Below are 21,760 nucleotides of genomic sequence, written 5' to 3'. Positions count from 1 at the left end.
ATGTGAAGCTTAGAGTGTTTAAGTTACTTAAAAAGTTACTTCAAGTGTTTCTAGGTCAAGGGTATAACTCATTTTTTGTATTTTATTAAAAATCCATTCCTTAGCAATTGGAAACCACAAAACATTATATTTATAACAACTGTTTCATTACTTACTTGTTCTAAAGTATCCTCTAAACCCATCTTTTTATTTAGAGCTTTATTAATTTCTTCTTCAGTTTGGTTCAAGAGTTCCTTGAGTGGCGCCTATAAAACACATAGGAATGTCGGTTACATATGACATAATTCCAAAAGTTCTCTCATGAGGAATCTTTTGGAGAAAAGTGAAGCCACAGTGTTTTAAATCTAAGTTAATACACCATCAATAAGAAAATAAAACTAATTTTACTGGAATTTCCGTAACTATAGAATGTAACTTGCTTTTGGTTTTGAATACTTGCAAAATTCTAGACTTGCCTCTCTATTCTGCAAATTCACTGCTATTACTTAAAAATTCTTTAAGTACATGTAATTTAATGTTATCTTTCTTGAAAACAAATTATATGTAGGTTTTATTTTTATGCTCTGTTCTCTCGATGCATCGTTTTCCCCTTAATCCTTTCCAATTCTTTAGCCTTATAATTATATGTCTTCTTCATTTTTTTTGCTCCTTATTCTAACTCTGTTGTAATAGCAGAAGACTTGAAACATGACAATTGTCCATCCAACAGGGACTGGATGTAGAAGCCGCGCAAAGTAGGACTGAGGCTGCAGAAGAAACGAGGAAGATCTGGACCCTGTCAGGGAGAGGGCAATTTCCCCCTCTACTTTTTCTGAGTTCCTGTGGCAGAACTTAACACAAGAATGAGAGAAAAGGGGCTCTCACCACTTCCCCTTCCACCGGCTTTTTCAGTCTGAGGTCTAGGAGGCTGACAAGGTAAGAAAGCTTAGCTTATGCCTGCCTTTGTCAGATGTCCCAGGACTTCTCAGTGGCCATGGTTTTCCAGCTGGTGATTGCTCAAGTTGGCTTGCCAAAACTGGGAGGCAGGAGGGAGGCGTTCTCTCACCCACAACTCTTTTTAAAAAAGTATACAACTCCATGGCATTTAGTACATTCACAAGGTATTCTCATTCTGTAACAATTTCATCGCTCCAAAAGAAAACTCTACATGTTTTCAAAACCCTACAATGTTTTCAGTAGGTCTTCTGAAATCTTTGCTGAGTTTTAAATTTCGGTTGTTCTTTTTTGAAGGATGCAGTTGCCTCTTTAATCTCTTTAAGAACTTTTCTCCAAATACTACTTATTGGTAGACAGTGGGGGCTGCATCTTCTTGATGCTATTTTTATTGTCCTATTATTATGTAAAACTATTTCCAGGGGGCAAAGAAAGATTCTTCTTTTCTGAGCATATGCATTCTTTTTGCATTGGGTCATCTTTTCTACAGTAATTTGCTCCAGAAATTGTTTTCTTGCACTAACACATCCAACTACTCAATATACAGATGAGTAAACTCTATCTGCCTACCTACCAAGCAGCTGCTTGAGAAACAAGAGTAAAAGATTAACTGTTCATTGGATGCATTTTTGTCTATTGAAAATGAGCTTCGATTTAATCAAAATCTGTCTGCCAATAAACTGCAATATGGAAAAGTAGGGACTGTATCTTTACGTGTGTGTGTGTGTGTGTGTTTGGTGTGCTGTGCAGCTCGAGAGATTTTAGTTCCCCAACCTGAGATTTAACCTGGACCTGACAGTGAAAATGCTGAATCCTAACCACTGGACCACCAGGGAATTCCTCTTTCTGGGTATTTTATCTCAGCATCTAGCTGGTATGGAATGTAGTTGATACTCAATAAATAATTCACAGAACGAATGAATGATTCTTAAGAGAAAAAAACACAGTTTTAGACTTTAATTGACATTCTTATATTAAAAACTATTTTGAAAATTAACATTTTTGGGGGGGCACTTAAAATTTTTCTTCCTCAAATTACACCCTTGGCCATATTTGAAAATTATGTACAGTACTCTCATTATTGGTCGCTGGTGGTACTTAATGCTCTGTTATACTTCATGCCTTCCTGTGTGTCCTTGTGCCTGAAACCTTTCCACAGATCACCCCATAAATATCTTATCTTTGAAGATTTCATTCCAGGTTCACCTTTGCTATAGAGACTTCTCTCAGTTGAGAAGAACTGATCTTGTTAGTATATCGTGTAAAGATTTCTAGTAAAGCATGTATAAAGTATTTATTTTGTCTTTCTCCCTTGAGATGAGTAGTAGCAACTTGAGAGCAAGCATCAGGTCTCATTTTTGTCTTAAGCCTTGCATCTATTTTATATATAATCAAATCTTTTAGAGGAAGAGAGGGAAGATGAGGCTTTACAATTAGAAGAGTACGGTACAACTGAGAGCAGGGGTCTACTACCAGGAAGAAAGAAGGCAAGTATCAGTGTTGTATTTCTATATTTAGTCCTGAGCTATGGACCTGCTGAAGTTTAAACTGTTAGTTATAAATATTATGAGCAGACATCAATCATATCACTTAAAAACCTTCTGAAGTACTCACGATTACGTACATAAACTTGAGCTCTGTATTTGACAAGGCAGTTGGCACCAGCGTCAGGATTAAACTTAATTTCAAAGTCATAACCTTTGGAATTTTCAGCACCCTTAGGGATAAGTTTCAATTTTCTAGCCAATTTATGATACTCTGTTAATTGTGTTTCAATCTGTAAGAAGAGAACACAAAAAGAAACATTGAAATAAAACAAACAGTTCCATTCCATATGGTTTTCAATTGGCATTTTTTTTTTTGCAGCTTTACTCAAAGATTATGTATTTTTCATTAGTTTTAAAGTTGTCATTTTTAGTAGTAACAGCAGTTTTAAAATATAAAGAATGAAAGATTTTATTCACACTAAATTTTAAGATCGTTTTAACACCATAATTAATTAGTAAGCAATATGGTTAGACAGCATCACTAACTCAATGGACCTGTGTTTGAGCAAACTCTGGGAGATAGTGAATGACAAGGAAGCCTGGCGTGTTGCAGCCCATGGGGTCACAAAGAGTCGGACATGACTTAGTGACTGAATAACAACAACAAAATACTATTGTTTTTCCATTTATCTGACAAGGAGTTTGGAATAAAAGTCCATGTTGAGGTATTAACTAAAATTCACTTTTTAAAGTACCAGAGAGAGAAATTATCAAACAGAAACAAACCTTAGCTTTGTTAATGTACAAAATAAAACATTTCATTTATTTAAAACGAGTGAACTGTAGTCACTCAAGTCTCTGAATGTTATTTCAACTGTTTTGATAAAAATATTTTACTAACATATTCCACATTTCCTGGTCTTCTTCCCTCCGTTCAGGGTTCTGTTCAAGTTACATCATCAGAAGGCTTTCCCTCTAACATAACACCCCCAATTTCTCTACTCTCTTTACCCTTCAGAGCACTTGTTACCACCTGAGAGAGATTACTCATGTGTTCATCGCCATCACCTGAAAGCACACTCCAGGAGAGCAGCTGCATCCCTTGCAACTAGAACAGTATTTGGCATAGAGTACTCAGTAGCTGATGAAATAAACGAACCTGCAGAGTCTAGGCAATTTGTTTTCATATAGTTACTATCTGTAAAATGAATATTTTGAAAGAAGGCAACGGCAAAAGTACCTATCAACACCTGCTTAAATAATCTTCAATTTCTAAAAACTTAAAAGCAACACTTATATGCAAAATTTAAGATTTCATATTAATAAATCAGGAAATCATTTCAGTTACTATAATTTGTAATATAGTAGCTCTCCAGGGATGACTAAGGTATGGAGTTCTCTCTGGCCTTATACTAAATAATCCTAGAAATTATTGTTTTTCACTAGAATTTTGTTGGAGTAATAAAGCAGTTTTCACAAGGCCATGTGCTCCATCCTGCCAGACTGTGGGGACAGCAGAAGGAGATACATTTCTCCTTCCCCCAACCAGTTCAGACAGAGAACATGCACCACATTCCTCCTGAAGAGTCTGGAGGTAGCCTCAATGCCCATCTCAGCAAAGAGCTCCAGAAGGGCACTCCCAGTCAGAGGTGGTGGGTGGGATAAAAATCAGTCTGGAAAGAAAACTAAGGGGTGGACTCTTTATGCTGGACTTTAGTATTTTGCCTCCATTCTTTAATCTCTCCTACTCAGTACCCTAAGGTTTTCTTCTCACTGACCATGGCCCAACTGGCCCCTCATTAGGCCACTGCTTACCCACTTCCTGGGTAATTTTCTTCTTTCAGCCTGATCTTCCAAATCAAAAACAGCACTCATACAGCTAGTTTGAGCTAGTAAACAGAGTACACCTAGTCTAGAGATTCATAACTTCCCCTCTCCCACAGTGCTTGAGAGACAAAATGTGCTAATAACTGTTGAAGTGACATTTCAGGTTCACCGACCTGGTCTAATCACACTTCAGTTTGTAAATAAGGGAACTGAGGCTCTGAGAAGTTAGATGCTGTGCTGAGGTCACATAAACATGTGCTGGCAAACCCAGGGCTACAACAAAGGTTTACCAAATTCTAGGTTCAAAGACCTTTGTGATCACCATCACTGGCTAGAAATACATATTTTTCTCTTTTATACACAGGTACAGAGATGAGCAGGTCAGGAGTACAAGGGAGCACAGATAATTAAGGCAAAGCAAAAATCTGCTGAAATGGTTCAAAAAATGAGGCAGTGCTTATTGCTCAGGCTGAATTGTGCATTCCATATTAAGAATTACATACGCAGCTATGTAAAATACAGATTTTTAATAATGTAAAACAGTTAAAACCTGACCAAGAAACTGTTTCATTATGCTTATAACGAACTTCACAATATGATCAGGATGAAAAACCCGCACTGCCTCCATAGGCAGACGTAGATGCTTAAAGGAGCCTTTTTAAAAAGACATGCCTCCTGGGACTTCCCTGGTGGTCCTGCTCTTCCAATATAGGGGATGCCGATTTGATCCCTGGGAGGGGAATTGAGAACCTACTTCCTTTCAGGCCTTTCTTAAGGGGCTTTTGTCCACTCCCAAGATGCTGGTATTTCCAGAGTTCTATCTTCCTCCTCTGTATTGTTCCTTGGTGAATTCGTCTACCCTGTGGCTCCAATGACAATATATACAGATTTTTACCAAATCTATACCGCAAACCCAGGTATTTAATGCTGCAGTACAGGCCCATGTAAAATAGTCTGTAAGATATTTTCATTTAAATGCTGCATGGGCACAACAGGTCTAGCCTACCATCTCCTCTCCTGACTGCCAACTTCTCCATCTCTTCTGTTCCTAAGTGAATGATACTACTCATTACCTGCCCCATCACTCAAACCAGACCCTGGTGTTGGCCCCCTTTTTTTCATCTCCTTATTCATTCTACCTCCTAAGCAGAAAGAATCCACCCATTTCTTTGAATCTCCACTAGCTTTATCTAAACTTCTGCCTGTAATTTCTACCAATTACTTCCCACAGATCCTTATCTGACTGCTTTGCTTCCTTCTATCCATTTTATCACATTATCAAAAATGAGATCTTTCTGAAATGTGATCTTATGTGTTTAACGTATTAATGGTCTGCTTCCTGGAGCTTTCAGGATAAAGTCTGAGCTTCTAAACGTGACAAGGATGTTCACCACCTGGTCTTTCTTATCCTTGAGTCTCATCTTCTGCACATGCCGCATCCCTTGCTGTTAGGCTCTAGCCACATGGAAAGCTCAGGAGAGCAGAGTGCCTGGTGCTGCTTCCTCCCTAACTTCCCCACACACGTCGCTTGCTGGCTCCCCAGCCTGGCCAGGCTAATCCTCTCTCCTCACATTCCCAATTCAGCTCAGGTCTTACATCTGCAAGGAAGCCTTCTGAAAACCACCGCCATCCATCACCCTACACTACGCACACCAAAATCCTGCTCATGTGTACTATAGGCTTCCTCAGTATGCGGTGGAGGTCTGATCTCATGGTAGAGAAATGTCAACTAGAACGGCAGTTTCTTACGTTCCTGTCTTTTTATCCTCCCTTTGCACCCGACATGGTAAGTGGTACACAGCAGATGTTAAACACATGTCTGAGCAGTGAGGATGTAAATGAAGAAGTGACTCATGTCCACTTCTAGAATAAAAGGCCTGGGACTTATGAAAACTATTTCCACGGCCTTAGAGACATTTTTCGTTCATTTCTTGGTTCACTATTGGAAAATACAGGCTATCTTAAGTATGACCGAGAAATTGGGCTGTTACTGAATTGACATGAAGAGATGAGTCTGTTTTTAGTAAAATGTCAATGCTGAAAAATTTTACCTCTTTAGCCAATTTATTCTACCCACTCAGTTCTTCTAAATTGGGATGGACCTTTACAAAGATAAGTTCTGATGAGGTGCTGCTCTGGGAATGGTAAGACATACCGCCTCTTTGCCTCGGGCATATTTCAGCTCCTCATTCCACAACTGCTGCTGTTCAGCCTCTAGGTCCTTGGTTAATTTATTAATGGTCTGCTGCAATTCATTTCTTTCATGATTTATTCTCTCAATGTCTGCAACCGAGTACTTCTGGTTGTCAACAATATTCTGTAGTCGAGAATTCTCCTGTTTCATTGTTTCACATTCTAGTTCTGCATTGCAAAAGAAATAAATTAAGTTCCTTCAATTCTAGTTGATTAAGATGTCTAAATTTCCTTGTCATTATGGAGAACAAATATTAGTGGCCAAGTGTGAACTATTTAAAGAGTTGATGTAGAGCAAAGCTAATATATAATCAGACTTACTTGGAAAAAAATAAATCAATTTAGCAAATACTCCAGATAATTACTGTCCTTGATATGACAGATGATCAATATTCCAAAGAATAAGAGTTAAATCAAATATCCTAAGGAGTATCTATATAATTCCTACATGAGACAGGCTCAGGCGTAAAACCCTTAAAAGAGTAAAATCAAACTAGGCAGAGACCTGGGAAAATAATATAGTAGGTCCACATAGCTATTTATTTTGTAAACTGCCAGCCAATGGCTCTGTGATGTGTAGATATCTTTCTTTGTGCTACTTTTGGCACCATAGAAGCATCCCATAGAAGCAATTCATGGGCCACAGTATTTTCAGTTTTATGATTAAGATCCATATGTGTCTATGAAACGAAGGTTAGGAACACCGAAGATATAAACAAACTTTAGTTGGGCTTTTATAGCATCTTTTCATGTTATTTTCAATCAGGTTAAGCTGTGGAGTAGTCTAGGAGGTAGTGATAGTGATAGAGGATAAGGCAAATATAGCAGACTGAGGCTAGCAAAGATTTAAAAACCTGGCTTATTAATTACAAGGTGGAATCGAAGATATGTTTATGTTCAGGCAGAATATGTTCTTAGGTTAGGTCTTGGCTTCAAAAAGCCAGGTATCTGAAAACATGTTAGAAGGTATAGTAGGTTGAATCGTGGTCACCCAAAGATGTGAAGTGCCAGACCCTGAAATTTGTTAACAATACTTTATTTGGACAAGGAGTCTTCATAGATGTGATTAAGTATTTTGCAGTAAGGAGACTATCCTGGATTATTGAAGTGGGCCCTAAAGGTCATAAATGTTCTGAAAAGACAGGCAGAGAGAAATTAACACAGACAGAAGAGAGACATGCAGACAGAGAAGGCAGTGTGTGGATGGAGGCAGAGACTGGAGTGGTGTGGCCACAGTCTCAGGAATGCCATCGGACTCCAGAGGCTGGAAGAGGCAAGGAATGGGTTCTCCCACAGGGTCTTCAGAGAAGGTGTGGCCCTACCAATTTCCAGCCTCTAGCCTTCTGTGAGTGGATAAATTTCCACTGTTTTAAGTCACCGAGTTTGTGGTAATCTGTTACAGCAACCTCAGGAAACGGATATAGAAGTCACTAAAAACTTGGCGGCCTGCTACCAACATTTACCATTAAGAGGCAGAAAGATATCGAAGACAAAGGTTGCTCCGTATGTGGTAAGCCCCGTGTATGCTCCCACCCCAGCCGAAATGAACTTTCAGCACTAGTTGTGCTTACCTACTCTAGAAATTTCTTCATCGAGACCATTCAATTTCTGGTCAAGAATGGCTGAATGAGACTCCAAATTGCTCATGTATGCCTGATACTTCTGAACATCTGCTTGTAAAGAAGTTTTCAGTTTTCTCAATGACTCTAGACGATTCTTTAAAAGAAAAAGAATATGAAGTTAGTTATTCTTGTCAATAATTCCATACTTTACTTGAAAGTAAAGCAATATTCAAATTCATCTTAAAGGTAAATAAATTAGAGTTTTCTTTTCAGTTTTAGAGGGAGTCAAAAAGAACTAGAAGGGGAGTTTACTGTTATTACCCAATCGAGAGGAGTACTTTTCAGAAGCCAATTTGGGATAGATAAAGCCAACGGCCAGGTTGAAAAAGCACAAACATTTAAAAATCTGTTATTTTATAGAACATTTTAGCATCATAATACACAAAATAACATTAGATATCTGGACATCATCATTTAGCTTTTAGAAAGCCCTCAGGATACAATATATTACACAAACTCGTTGATTATCATTCTCTTTCCACTGATTACAAAGCTCAGGGCCTCCTGTTGGTGCTCCCATGAGGTATGTAACATGGGGACCTTGTTCTAAAGATCCTTTTGGTCTGATGTAAGTAGATAAGATTCTTTCATCATATTCTGAACACCGTTAGTCCAAGACCAATAGATCACAAGGGAAAACAAAGCTCTAGGGAGACCAAACATGTTTTCATTAGGAGTTGTGGCCTATATAAAAAAACCCTAACTTTTAAGAAGCTTATTTTGCTAATGCATTTCCTAATGCAAATTTATGCATTTTAATGCATTTTGCTAATGCATTAAAAAAATTTTTTTTTCTCTCTATATAAAGAAATAGCTAGTTTTCTCCATGGAGATCCAAGAATGTCAGTAAGTGTGTACGCCTATTGAAGATAAGCATGTTTACTAACCGGTTCTTTTTCTCTTTCTTGCTCCAATCTTGCAATTTGTTCATTCAATGCTCTGTTTTTTGCTGCTAATGATTCCAGCTTGGAAGCATCTACGTTAAATAAATCCTCTGGAGAAAAAAACCCCAAAATTTCATAAGGTCTTAGATCTGCCTAGAAAATTCTTCCCCACATTTTTACCATTGCTCTCTCCCTCACTTCCTTTAGTCTCTACTTGAAACCCTCTCAGTGAGGGACCTTCTACCATCTGTAAAACTGCAATCCCTCCCATGGTCCACTGCACTCTCTGCCTCCCAGCCCTGCTTCATTTTCCTCTTAGCACTTACCACCATCTGACTTATTGTTCATTTGATTATTGTCTCTGTCTAATAGAATGCAAGCGCATGAGGGCGGAGATTTCTCTCACTCATTATTGTATCCCTGGTGCCGACATGGTGGGTGGCACACAGTGTGTATATAATAAATAGTTTGAATACATGAATATAATTTATATGCTTAATTATAACCAAAATAGCAAAGAAGTCACTAGTGCTTTTGGTTTCAGATCACTATGAATTTTCCTCTTTAAAAAGAAACCCAACATCATATACTCTGCTTGCTCCCTTTCTCACGTGGACACACTGAAACTGTCCTCACTATTCTTCAGGAAGGTCTATCCCACGGACACACAAGAGAATGCTTTCATTTTTTGGGTTGAGAGTGGCAGGTATCCTCCTATTCTGAATGATTCTATAGTCTTTAGAGGATAGCTTTACACATCTTAAACTTATCTATTTTACCTACCACTCTGGCATTTTATATATGACTATTATAAAAAAAGAAAAATGATGTAAAATACCTATGGAACATTTTTTAAAAGTTAGCCAGTAAGTTCTGAATGTCACTAGATCATAGCTGAGTGGAAAAATAATTTCTTTCTTTGGAAATACAATGGCCCCTTAACTTTCTGACATGAATTATGGGAGACCATAGATCTTTTCACTAACTGGTACTTTACTTATTAAAATAATAAAGTAAGGACATCCTTTATTTCTCTCCACCTAAGAAGCAGTTATAATAAAAATAAGGAGGTATCTAAATACATTCAAAGTGAGGAGCTCATATAAACATTCGGCATAGTAAGATAAGCTACACACCAGCACACTAGAGGCAAAAGCACTTACTCAGCTTGGACTGCAGCTCTGCATTCATCTCGTCAAAGCTGTCAGCACCAGTCATGAAACTTTCATAGCATTTTATGGTGTAGTCCAAAAACAGCTGATTGGGTGAAGCAGATTTAAAAACTCAGTTGTGAATCTCTATTTAATTTGTTTCACTTTTCTAAGTGAAAATTTAAATATGAATGAAAATAATGAAAGTCAGGAATACCAAGTGGTTACATGAACTCCTGTAAAGGAGACACAAACCTAGGGAATATCATTAATTATGCTGCACAGATTTACTCAGTCTGCTACTTCTAAAGTGAATAATGAGGATTAAAAGAACACTTAAATTTGAATAAAGGTGTTATTTAGTAAATGGTAAAAAACAAAACAAAACCCAGAAAAGCCCATATCTTCAGAGAAGGGTTTTGAGAAGGTGAGATGATGCTTATTAATGCAAACGTAAGCATCTTTGGGGATAATCTAACCTATGAAAAATTTAAATGAACTGCTAATCATTTAAATCCAATTAATCTGACAGGATTAGGTTATGAAAGCCAGAACATAATTAATAAAGGCTATAATTTACACTGTAACTTCAGGTTAAAAAAATGGCATGGTTAGTGGAGATCTGAACAGTAGAATTATTAGCACTCAATATTTAACCAAGGGAAAGTAACACTCCATTTTGCAGTTCTGAGGTGTTCTGGTCACTGAGGATGTATCCTTTGTTAGGAGGCAAGGAGAGCTGATAAGAATTTTCCACAGTTAGATGAAGTCAGTATCCCTTAAGACAAACCAATTCCCTCTGCCCTGATGCTCTGCTTACTAAGCAACCTTCTCATTACTTGGTTGATACGGAAGGGGTACCCTGAATAGGTGGCATGAGTATTCCTGTAACTGGAAAGATGGATCACTGGGGGGAAATAAATAGATTTTCATTCCCCTTCGGATGTGATTTTGCTAAGAGTGAATCAGTTTTCTTAAGTTTGGTTGATTTTGATTTTGAAGGTTAAAAAACAACAACAACTGAGTCTCTATATCCACAAAGCAGAGACTCAGAACCTGGTGAAGTTTGGTATTTTGGTAATTCTTTAAAATTAAATTAAAAATTAATTTTTAATTTAGAATTAAAATAACTTAAAAACAGTACTTTATAATTTCTAAAGAGCTTCTTTATATATATTGTCATCTGAAATAACAGCTAAGATAGCAGAAATAACTTTGACTGGTTTAACCTTTAGGATGACTATCAAGAAATTAGTATTTAATTAGTAGGTGTTATAATTTTATTTGGGTAAAAACTGAGGTATAATAAATTTAGTCTAGCACACATATTGCAACATGGGAGGAGAATTCTCTTAAGAGAATTCAGAGGCTTTCTAGCTGCTTTTCTAGCAGGGATCACCAATGAAGTATTAAGTCTAAAACAAACAAACAAACAGCTAGGCAACACCATGGCAGTCAGTACATTTACCTTTGAATTTGAACCATTCCCTAGGTAGTAATAAAAGATGAGGTTGAGGCTATTTCTACTTTCTTTTTATGACAAATGTTCCAGAAGGTGAAGAACAGAATTAGAACACAGGATGTTTATTTTTCATCTTAGGGAACCACATAGTGATTGGTCTTTTATATAAGCTAGGGGAAACTGATGCTCAATCTCAATACTATAAATTTATTCCTTGGGATGGGTGTTTGCTCCATTTGGAGACATAAATTTGTGTGTTTCAGGAAATAGGGCGGAGTTAGTTACACAGTTTAGGCTCCATTAAAGGACAGTCTGGGAACCAATTTAGACTATTTTATCTCAGTCACTTTTAGAAGTGGCAACTCCCCTAGCTAAAATGGTCAAAACAAAACAAACAAAAAACCCACATGCTATCTATTTTAAGACCCAGTCTTTTATGCTTTGTGTCGACAAAATATATTAGAATAATGATGCCAGTACTGATTATCTTCATTCTAAAAGACAGGGGAGAAAAAGAAATATTATATCTACACATAAACAATAATATGTTATGTTTTAATTCTAATTGCCTTGTCTTTTTTACTTAACATTTCCAAATTTCTATGCTTATTTATTTTTAGGAAACTATAGTGTAAATCCAAGAGTAAATCCATTGACTAGTATTTCCAAAAATAAATTTTAGATTTTCAGGAAGCAAAAGAGACAAGTTCTACAAAAGACTATGTTAATTTCAATAATGACAAACTTAGTAAATAATATCAGATGACTGATGTTTATGGTAAAGTAAGGTACCTTATTATGCATAATTCCATCTTCAGTTTCTTCTCCCCAAGGCTGTCCATCATCAAATAAAGGTGAGCTTTCTTTCATGGCATTATGTAACTGTTCAGTATACAAACATATTAAACTGATTAACTTTATGAGGAAAAACACATTTTTCAAGTTTTGCCAAACTTGTTTTCAGTGTCATTTTTAGAAGCATTTACATTATTGCATGACAAAGTCTCTTGAGAGGTTATTCTTTTAAACCTTACAATATAATCCTTTTGACAGTTTAATAACTAAGTCCCTTAGGATTAAAAAAGGATGGGATCCATATTTAGTTCTATTCTACGAAGAAAAATATGCTTTCCTGGTGGTTCAGTTGTAAAGAACCCGGCTGCCAATGCAGGAGACCTAGGTGCAATCCCTGGGTCGGGAAGATTTCCTGGAGGATGGCAATCTACTCTAGTATTCTTCCCTGGGAAACCCCATGAAAAGAGGAGTCCATGGGGTTGCAAAAGAGTTGGACACAACTGACTAAACAATAATAGAGAAAAATATGCTGCTCTTTTACACTGTTAGTAGCCCATTGAGAACATATGTATTGCTGCTACACATTTTAACATAATTCTGAGAACTGAAAACAGAACTGCCAAAAAAGCTAAGGCAGTAATAATTATTTCTCTTAAATGAACTTAATTTTGGTGCTCAAATGTTATACACTGACTCCTTCAAAATGTTTAAGAATGTACTTCAAAAAAAAAAAAAAAGAATGTACTTCAGGTTGAATTTTATATTGAAGACAATATAAAGTCTTCATTTAAACAAATATTTAAGCTGAAAGTGATAGCAAATAATAAATTATAGCAAAACATTCAGATGTTTGTAATTAACAAGCCAGAAGGAAAATGCCTAAATGTTTTTAAGGCACAAAAATTCCACTTCAGAACATCTGTTTTATAACTTGTTTTAAAAATAAAAATAAAAAGAATTTGCTATAAAACCTAAAGATACAATGTATATCTAGTATAATCAACACTGAGTTCAAAAAAAAATGAACTATGCATTAGAAGTATAAAAGAACAATAAATTTTCTTAGCCTAGCACTCATTTACAGGATTGCTGAGTGGGGATACTGTTCTGAGTCAAGAGTTGCTTGTCCTATCCGCTCCTTTCCTGTTCCAAAGGCACTCATAATCCCTTCTGTGTATCTAGACTGGATGCAGGCAAGCTCTGTCAACTCATCCTTTATCTCTTCTTCACTTGACAAGGCCTCATGTGACAATCAGATTTAATTAAGACTGAAAGACATGCAGGGCATAGCCCAAGATGAAAAACACAATCTCCTACCTGTCATCAGGGTAGATAAAGACAGTTTCTGTTGCCATGTCAAAGGTCCTTGTGAGAACTCTTGCTACTCTGCAAAGTTCAAGGTGAGCCTTATGGAGGCACAAACAGATCCCCAGAACTGGAGAAAAGACCTTACTACAAGAACTGAAAATTCTGAACTGAGAAGATTTGGTTGAAAAAATTTTAATCTGAAATCATATAAACTAGAAATATGGACTTGAGTAAACGTCCCTTACATCTAACAAACCACCACTCCTCAATATTATAAAATATGAGAGGAGAAAAAGACTTAGAGGAATCTGAGATAAATGTTCGGGGGAAGTTCCTACTGACATTATTTTGCTGTGTTTTTTTTTTGTTGTTGTTGTTTGAATTTTTTTGGGTTTTGTTTGTTTCTAGCTGTAAAACCTCAGGAAAACAAATGATCTCCTTGCCTTTGGGATATTTCCCTTCCTCTCCTGTGGACTCATGTAGTAACATTTTGAAGAACATAAAACCAAACATGCTCTGAAAACTGACTCAGACTTGGAGCTAATTGGTAAAAGCAATATTGGGAGAGAAAAAGAAATATTCTGAGGAGGAGGGGAAAAAAATCTTTCCTATGTATATATTTAAAATGAGAAATCAAATACCTTGATGCAGTCTATTAGCCAAACCAAGGCTGCCACAATGTGAGGCCACGTATGAGGGGCCCCCACTGTATACATGGAGCTTTTCGATAATGCAAAAGGATACCTATGAAAAATTAGAAAAAATAAGCTAGCATGTTAATTTTTATAAAAATAATGGCTAAATTAAGCAAGAAGTTACATTTAAAAAATTCCAAGTATATACCAACAGTCTTGACTTGTTTAGAAGTAAAATACTTGTTGAGATTCTCTTTGTCATCTTACTCACAAATGATTTTGTGTATTTTTTTGACAATTACTTTGTACGTGTATCCCCTAAATTGCAAAACTTGACTTACAATCAAATAGGCAGGACTTCTCTTCTGAAACATTATTTGTTCCCTCAAATGCAACATATCCTAAATAAAACCCATGTATGTACTTCTCCTCAAATCCATCTCTCCCTGTGTTTATCCTACGCAGGCTTTTCTGGACTCTTATCTCACTCCATTCTCACCAGGCTTTGACACCTGTCTTTTCTGATCTATAAAATCTGCAGTATCTAGTCCATCCTATCTATTCCTTGTCACATGAGTCGTTGAGGGTTTTATGATCTATCATCTGTACTTTAGTAATAATTCCCAGATAGTTGTTTTTTGCCTTTTCAATTGACCTTGCATATGTGACCCACACGGTCCATCTTAAAATATACTACTTCTCTAACTCAAAATCTTTACACACTTATTGAGTTTCATTTTCCTCTGTGTTCCAATAATCTCTCTAGGCTAAAGAGAAATATAACATACAAACCCAAGATCTCTAAAGATTCTTGGAACCTCTTCTTCAAACTTTGTGTCAGGAAGTTCATACGAAGGGCAGAGGAAGCCATAAAGAAAAGTGAAGATCTTCAGGAAGTCTTTAACAGAAGGAGCTTGTAGAGATTTCATGGATACACTATATGCATAACCGTTTTCTGAAAGAAACTACAATAATTTTTAAGAAATGTCAAATGTTTCACAATAGGAAAATTATTGAAAAGTACTTAGAGAGAACACTCACAGTTTACAATATTAAAGAATATAAAATACCTCACAGAGCTGTCGAATACATTGCTGAATAAATGCTTTGTCATTAAGTGGTCTTGGGTCCTTGATTTTTTCAGAAGTGGAAAATATACCAAACTGACTATTCCGGGATCCAGGTCCACTAGTTCTGCAAACAAAATCAGTCAAAATTATTTCCTTCTGTGGTGAAGGCTGAATTATTTCAAGGCGATCTTACATATTTATTCATTTGGCTGTGCTGGGTCTTAGTTGCAGCATGTAGGATCTAATTCCCTGACCAGGGATGGAACCTGCGTCAGGCCACCTGCATTGAAGTCTTAGCCCCTGGATCACCAGGGAAGTCCCATGATTTTATATTTTAACATTAGCATCAAAGATTAAAATTCTTCAGTTTTTATTTAAACAGATTTCTCTTATTCAAAGCAGAGAAAAAAAGAGCAAATAATGAAGATTAAAGTATAAAATGAGGCGGGAAGAAATACTCTTCTGGTGGTTTGCATCACTCACACACACATTATCCTCTAAAAATATGTGTTCTGAGTCCAGCACGTTCTCTGCACCAATAGTTTTCCAGGTCTCTTCAACAACCCAGATCCTTTCAACACCCTACTCACCCCTTCATGACTGCTCCTTTACTTCCAATCTCTTTATTTGCCATTATTTATTGTGAGAAAATTACCTTTGAGATGTTGAAATAGATTGTGTGTGCTTTTTTCATAAATGTTATTGTCATGCGATATTATGTATCTGACTGTGATTTACCATAAATATATGTGTTACTACTTTTTAGTCATTAATACCTATAGTATATATGCCCCATTCTAAGCGCCGTCCCCCCAAACAAAACTTCATTTGTTTAAACCTTTATAATAATTTCTTTTGCTAATCTTTGTGGCCCAACTTACCTAACTATTGTAGTTTATTATACTTGGAACAACACTTTTCTTTATTGGACAGACTCCAAAAACTGAGTTACAGCAAACATTGCTCTAATATCTCAACTCTGTTCATCAAAACGGAGTTTCTCCCCGCAAGTTTGCTTGCCGCTTTCAAATTCTCTTCTGCCCAGGCTTTCAAAGTTCTTTAGCTTGGGCCCTCTTTCACTGCTGCTCTGACTAATTAGCTAATTTCCCCCCTGAGGATTTGCTAACTTGAGAACCACTCTTCTACCTACTGCTAGTAGTTAATCTTTAATTTGTACATATATTTTTTTTTACCAAGGAATACATGTATAGACTTAGCTCTTATTTTACACAAAACACTAATAGCTTTTCAAAACTACTAATAGCTTTTGAAATTATTAAAGTATTTCCTAACCAATCAAAATACTGTATTATTCAACTTACAGTTTAAGAGTGAAGGGTCTAGAACCAGAGTCTGTGGTTAAAAATGCTATCTCTGTTACCAGTTGTATGACTTTGGGTAAATTACTTAACGTCTCAGTGTTTCAATTTCCTTATTGATAAAATGAAGACAATAACTATCTACACATAGAGAGTTCTGAGGATTGAATAGAATAGACATAAAATAGCACTTTTCTGGCTTACAAAAATGCTCAGCAAACATTAGATTTTATCATCATTATCCCCATTATCTCTGAAGTTCAGCTCTGAGATCAAAGTTACATTATAAAAATTCCTTAGGATTTTTCAGCTAGAATGAACACCAGAGACAGTTTAACCTGGGTTAATGACAAAGATTTTTCATAAGGTAACAAATATGTCATCTCTAAATATTTTCAAAGTAGTTAAATAAACACCTGTCTTGAAGTTACATTTTAAGTTTTGGTGAGATTAAAAAAAAAGTTTGTTTTGGAGTTGGGAGTTTCTTTAAAAAAATTACCTTTATTGAGGTATAATTTGCTTAGAGCAAAATGCGCCTGCTTAAAGCACACAGTTTGATGAGGTTTGACAAGGTCCGCACCTGTGAAAACTCTCCATGATCAAGATTAAATGTTTCCATCATCCCAAAGTCTCATCCCTCTAAACAGTCAATCCTTACTTCACTCCAGACAACCTCTGATCTACTCTCGACAGCAGTTCTCAAAGTGCGATCTAGGGGATCTGAGAAGTCAAAACTCTTTTCACAATAAAATTAAGGTTCTTTTTCACCCATTTTGTTCTCCTTCTCTCTCTCCTGAGTGTACAGTGGAGTTTTCCAAAGGCTGGCTACATGATGTCAGATACTGCAGTAGACTGAATTCAGAAACAGATGAGAATCTAGCTACCTTTTATGAAGCCAGACATTAAGAGACTGCAAAAACGTAAAACAATGTCACCATTCTTATTGAAATACTTTTGTTTTTAAAAATAAAGCATGTTATTTATGTTAACATATAATAGGTTATTGTTATTTTAATTTGAATTAATAAATATTAAAAATTTCCCCCTCAGTTTCAATTTCTAATATAGTTAATATCTGTAGATATAGCCCATAAGAGTCCATAATATTTGTTTTTGTTGTTGTGCAGTCGCTAAGTCATATCTGGCTCTTTGTGACCCCATGGACTGTAGCACGCCAGGATTCCTCGTCCTTCACTATCTTTCAGAGTATGTTCAAATTCGTGTCCATTGAGTCGGTGATGGTTTCCAACCACCTCGTCCTCTGTCGTCCCCTTCTCTTCCTGACCTCAATCTTTCCCAGCATCAGGGTCTTTCCCGATGAGTCAGCTCTTTGCATCAAGTGGCCAAAGCGTTGGAGCTTCAGCAGCAGTCCTTCCAATGAATATTCAGCATTGATTTCCTTTAGGATTGACTGGTTTGATAATAGTTAAGAGTATTAAAAAGTCTGTGACTAAAATGTTGGACTAGATGACGATTCCTAATGTTAAAATGCTGATTCCAGAGTGTCTATGTGAAGAATTTTCCATCAAGAATTCACTTGTAACAATGAAACAGTGGTCTGAATGTTTTGATGTATCTTTCAGCATCATCTAAGGCAAATATAACCAATTTAACCATTTAAAACAGAGGAAAACAAGATTATAACTTTCTCTAGAAAGGGACCATGATATCTAATTTTTTGTACTTTGAATATTTAACTCAATGTATGGCTATAAGAATTTTTTCCATTAGAATTAATAAAAAATATCATTACCTTTTACCAAATACAGAGGCTTTTCTTTCAGATGTGGGTCTGTTTATATTCAATTTTCCAAAGGTTGATTTCTCTTTGCTTTAAGAAAAGGAGAAAAACAAACTCTTCAAATGAATGGAAAAATATTAGTTCAAGAGACTTTTGGAAATTTGTTACCCATTCCCAATAAAAATAATTCAAAAGCATGAAAATTTTCAGCAGCAATTACAGTTGTTATAGATGGGATAGGCTTATAATATAATATACATTTGCTTAACTAAAGTGTTAAGAAGAAAGTAGGAAAAAAACCATATCTACATTGTTATTTTAATTATCTTAAAATATGTACATTTATGGATAACAATTTCAAAGGCAAATGAATAATTTAAAAATAGGTATTTTCAATCACAGACTGATAGTCACACTCAAATTTTGTTCCTTTGAGGCTTACTCTTTATTAGAATGTGGCTATACTTAAGAACATACATTATGTCAATTACTGGCCAAAAATATTGACAAAAGCAGTCTTTTAGCTTCTGACAATTTAAGGCACAAATCTTTCGCAGTAGTAACATGCAAAAGTACAAAAAATTTCTCTGATTTCAGAAGAAAAAAATGTATAAATATTTCAAATTTCTAAAAGTAGCAGAGACTCATACAATGTAAGCCTAAGTAATTTAAGAGCAATCAGCAAGTAACTTGTACCTTGGTAATATAGGATTGATACAACTCATATAGATTACAAGTAGCCTTCTCTTAATTTTAAGAAAATCATTCACAGGGAAAAATTAGTTTATGATTGAAAGTTCTACCTCCCCCCCAGTTGATTTTTTATTGAAAACCTAAAAAAAAAAAAATTTGAAGTATAGTTGATTTATGATGTTACAGGTATACACCAAACTTAAGTGTTTATTATATAGGTTTGGCCAAAAAGTTCGTTGGGATTCCTGTAATATCTGGCATGTATATACATATATATACACACACGCATATACTTTTTCAGATTTTTTCCCATTACAACTATTATACATTATTATAGGATATTGAATACAATAATAGCAAGTTCTTCTGGACACCTTTCTTGGACACCAATGAATCTCCAGGAAATAGTTTAGAGAAGCAGTGTTCTATAGGTGGCTCCTAAACTGCAGTTAATTGTCAGAGCAAGTAATGGTTTTGATTGAGAACTGTGCTAGTTGACTAAACTGCAGTAAACTGAAAATTATAGCACAGAACCTGCTCAAACAAGCAGCTCTGAGGAAAGCAGGAAAATAAGAATGAAAGAGCACTGAAGGGGAATTAGCAGTCCCTTAGGGATTGCCTTCGGAGAAGGTGATGGCACCCCACTCCAGTACTCTTGCCTGGAAAATTCCATGGATGGAGGAGCCTGGTAGGCTGCAGTCCATGGGGTCGCTGAGAGTCGGACACGACTGAGCGACTTCACTTTCACTTTTTACTTTCATGCATTGGAGAAGGAAATGGCAACCCATTCCGGTGTTCTTGCCTGGAGAATCCCAGGGGCGGGGGAGCCTGGTGGCTGCCGTCTATGGGGTCGCACAGAGTCGGACATGACTGAAGTGACTTAGCAGTAGGGACTGCCTTACAAAGTTTGTGGCTTTTGAGATTTAACTATCAAATGAGATAAGACACAACGTGGAGTAAAGGCCCACTCTAGCCTTCACTGACTCCAAATCAGGTACCGCTGACAACAGACAAGATTCATCACAATATTACTCACACTACATCTTTGCATTAACTACCTTTACAGATTTCTCGGCCAAAGACAATAAGGCATGAGGTACTCACGTTTGAGGGGTATGGAGACCTGGTTTATTTAAGTCCTGGGATCTTAATTCCTGCATAGACAGGCGGCCAGCACCACCGGTGGAAACTGAACTGCGTTTCATGCTTATGACCTGCATTCATAAATTTGGTATTAAACAAGTCTTTCCAGATGTAGATGGTATATTAAACCTCAACTATTATCTTCATCCTCAAACAGAAAGGCAGACAAGTTTCATCGTTCTTTCCTGGGTTATCTTGTATGTAAGCTGAAGTCCTCATTTACAGGGAATATTTATCTATTTGATTTCCTTTAAAAATTTTCAACAAATGAAAATACTTTCTAACTGCCTACCATGTACAAGGGAGTGTGCAAAGCAGTGCAAACAACAGAAAGGTAAATAAGGTATGATTCCTCTTCACAAGGGAATTTATGGTAGTTAAAACCCTGAATCCTAACTCTGATCACATTACCACTGTTGGCTGTGCCTATTTTGATGGGAAATCAGAGGCCACCTGACAACAACTACCTCTGATGTTTCCTTTGGTCTTAAAGGAAATCATCCTGTTTTCTTTTCCTAATGTCCATCCTCTTTAGCTATGTCCTTAACCTCTTTCTCATTTATAGTCTTCAATTACTGGCCCTCTTGCTTCAACCTCCCTTTTATCAAGGATAAATTATCTGGTCTACAGGCCGTGTCCAGTTCCTCAGACTACATTCACATCTCACGCCCTTCCCACCTCCTGGGATATCTTTCACTGACAAATCTTCAGATCCTATTGTTGCTTAGTCCAACCTCACTCTGATCCCTGCAGGACAGGCCAATTAATCTGAGATGCCAGGGAGGTGAGGAAATAAAGGAAAATGGCCATTAATCTTGAAAATATCTCTTAGAATGGCAAGTCTTAGGCAGGGGATGTGTTAATTTCTTCCTTCCTGTTATCTACAGGTGGACAGGGTTCTGAACAAAGGCACTTTAGTTTAACAGTCAGGCAGAGGGGCAGGATTCTCTGAGGTTGGCCATTATATATGATTATAATAACAAAAGCAACAGAAAACAAGTCAAAGAAACAGTTTTAACTAGAGTCAAAATTGGCTTTTCTCTGCAACAGGATCTTGTCTTCGAGGCATTAGACACTGTACTCACCTTTCCAGGTCCTGCCCTGGTTTCCAGGACAATGGACATCTGTGGTTATCCTTTTCTCTAAGCTCTCCTTTGTCTTTGAAACTGATGTACTCTTTCCTTCTTTGTGTGCACACCCATTTCTTCTTCAGTATACACTTCTGTATCTATTAAACTTTTCCACTCTCATCTATATGTTCCCTCCCAATCTCCACTTAAAACGTACTCTCAGAATCTGAGATTAATACTTCTGCATGTACTACGTACACAGCAATCGGGATGTTACACTAATAGCTGAAACGCAAAAACAACAAACAGTTCCTCATCTTGTCTTCCTCTGTGTGCTCTCATCAAATTTTCCCTTTTTCCTCTCTCCAGGCCCTCTTCTTCCCATCAGTGTCCGCTTGGCCCACCCCTTCTCCCTCGGGAAATCACT

At 36.6% G+C, this 21,760-nt stretch overlaps 1 protein-coding gene across 1 annotated transcript in view; it reads right to left on the bottom strand.

The window, feature by feature from the left end:
- NDC80 (NDC80 kinetochore complex component) overlaps positions 1-21,760 on the bottom strand; it is a 33,614-nt gene that overhangs the window by 11,540 nt on the left and 314 nt on the right. Inside the window, exons 2-13 of the mRNA XM_055559719.1 lie at positions 20,225-20,334; positions 18,440-18,517; positions 15,368-15,491; positions 15,090-15,262; positions 14,304-14,406; positions 12,352-12,441; positions 10,110-10,203; positions 8,950-9,056; positions 8,012-8,156; positions 6,403-6,608; positions 2,558-2,710; positions 156-245 (exon numbers count right to left, since the gene is read on the bottom strand). Of these exons, the coding sequence (XP_055415694.1) occupies positions 156-245; positions 2,558-2,710; positions 6,403-6,608; positions 8,012-8,156; positions 8,950-9,056; positions 10,110-10,203; positions 12,352-12,441; positions 14,304-14,406; positions 15,090-15,262; positions 15,368-15,491; positions 18,440-18,517; positions 20,225-20,325 (1,464 nt within the window). The 5' untranslated portion in view covers positions 20,326-20,334. The remainder of the gene's footprint in view (positions 1-155; positions 246-2,557; positions 2,711-6,402; positions 6,609-8,011; positions 8,157-8,949; positions 9,057-10,109; positions 10,204-12,351; positions 12,442-14,303; positions 14,407-15,089; positions 15,263-15,367; positions 15,492-18,439; positions 18,518-20,224; positions 20,335-21,760) is intronic.

Source organism: Bubalus kerabau, chromosome 21, assembly GCF_029407905.1.
Source record: "Bubalus kerabau isolate K-KA32 ecotype Philippines breed swamp buffalo chromosome 21, PCC_UOA_SB_1v2, whole genome shotgun sequence".
Lineage (NCBI taxonomy): Eukaryota > Metazoa > Chordata > Mammalia > Artiodactyla > Bovidae > Bubalus > Bubalus kerabau.
Note: the sequence above shows the minus strand (reverse complement) of the source record. Positions and strands in the feature narration are given on the sequence as shown.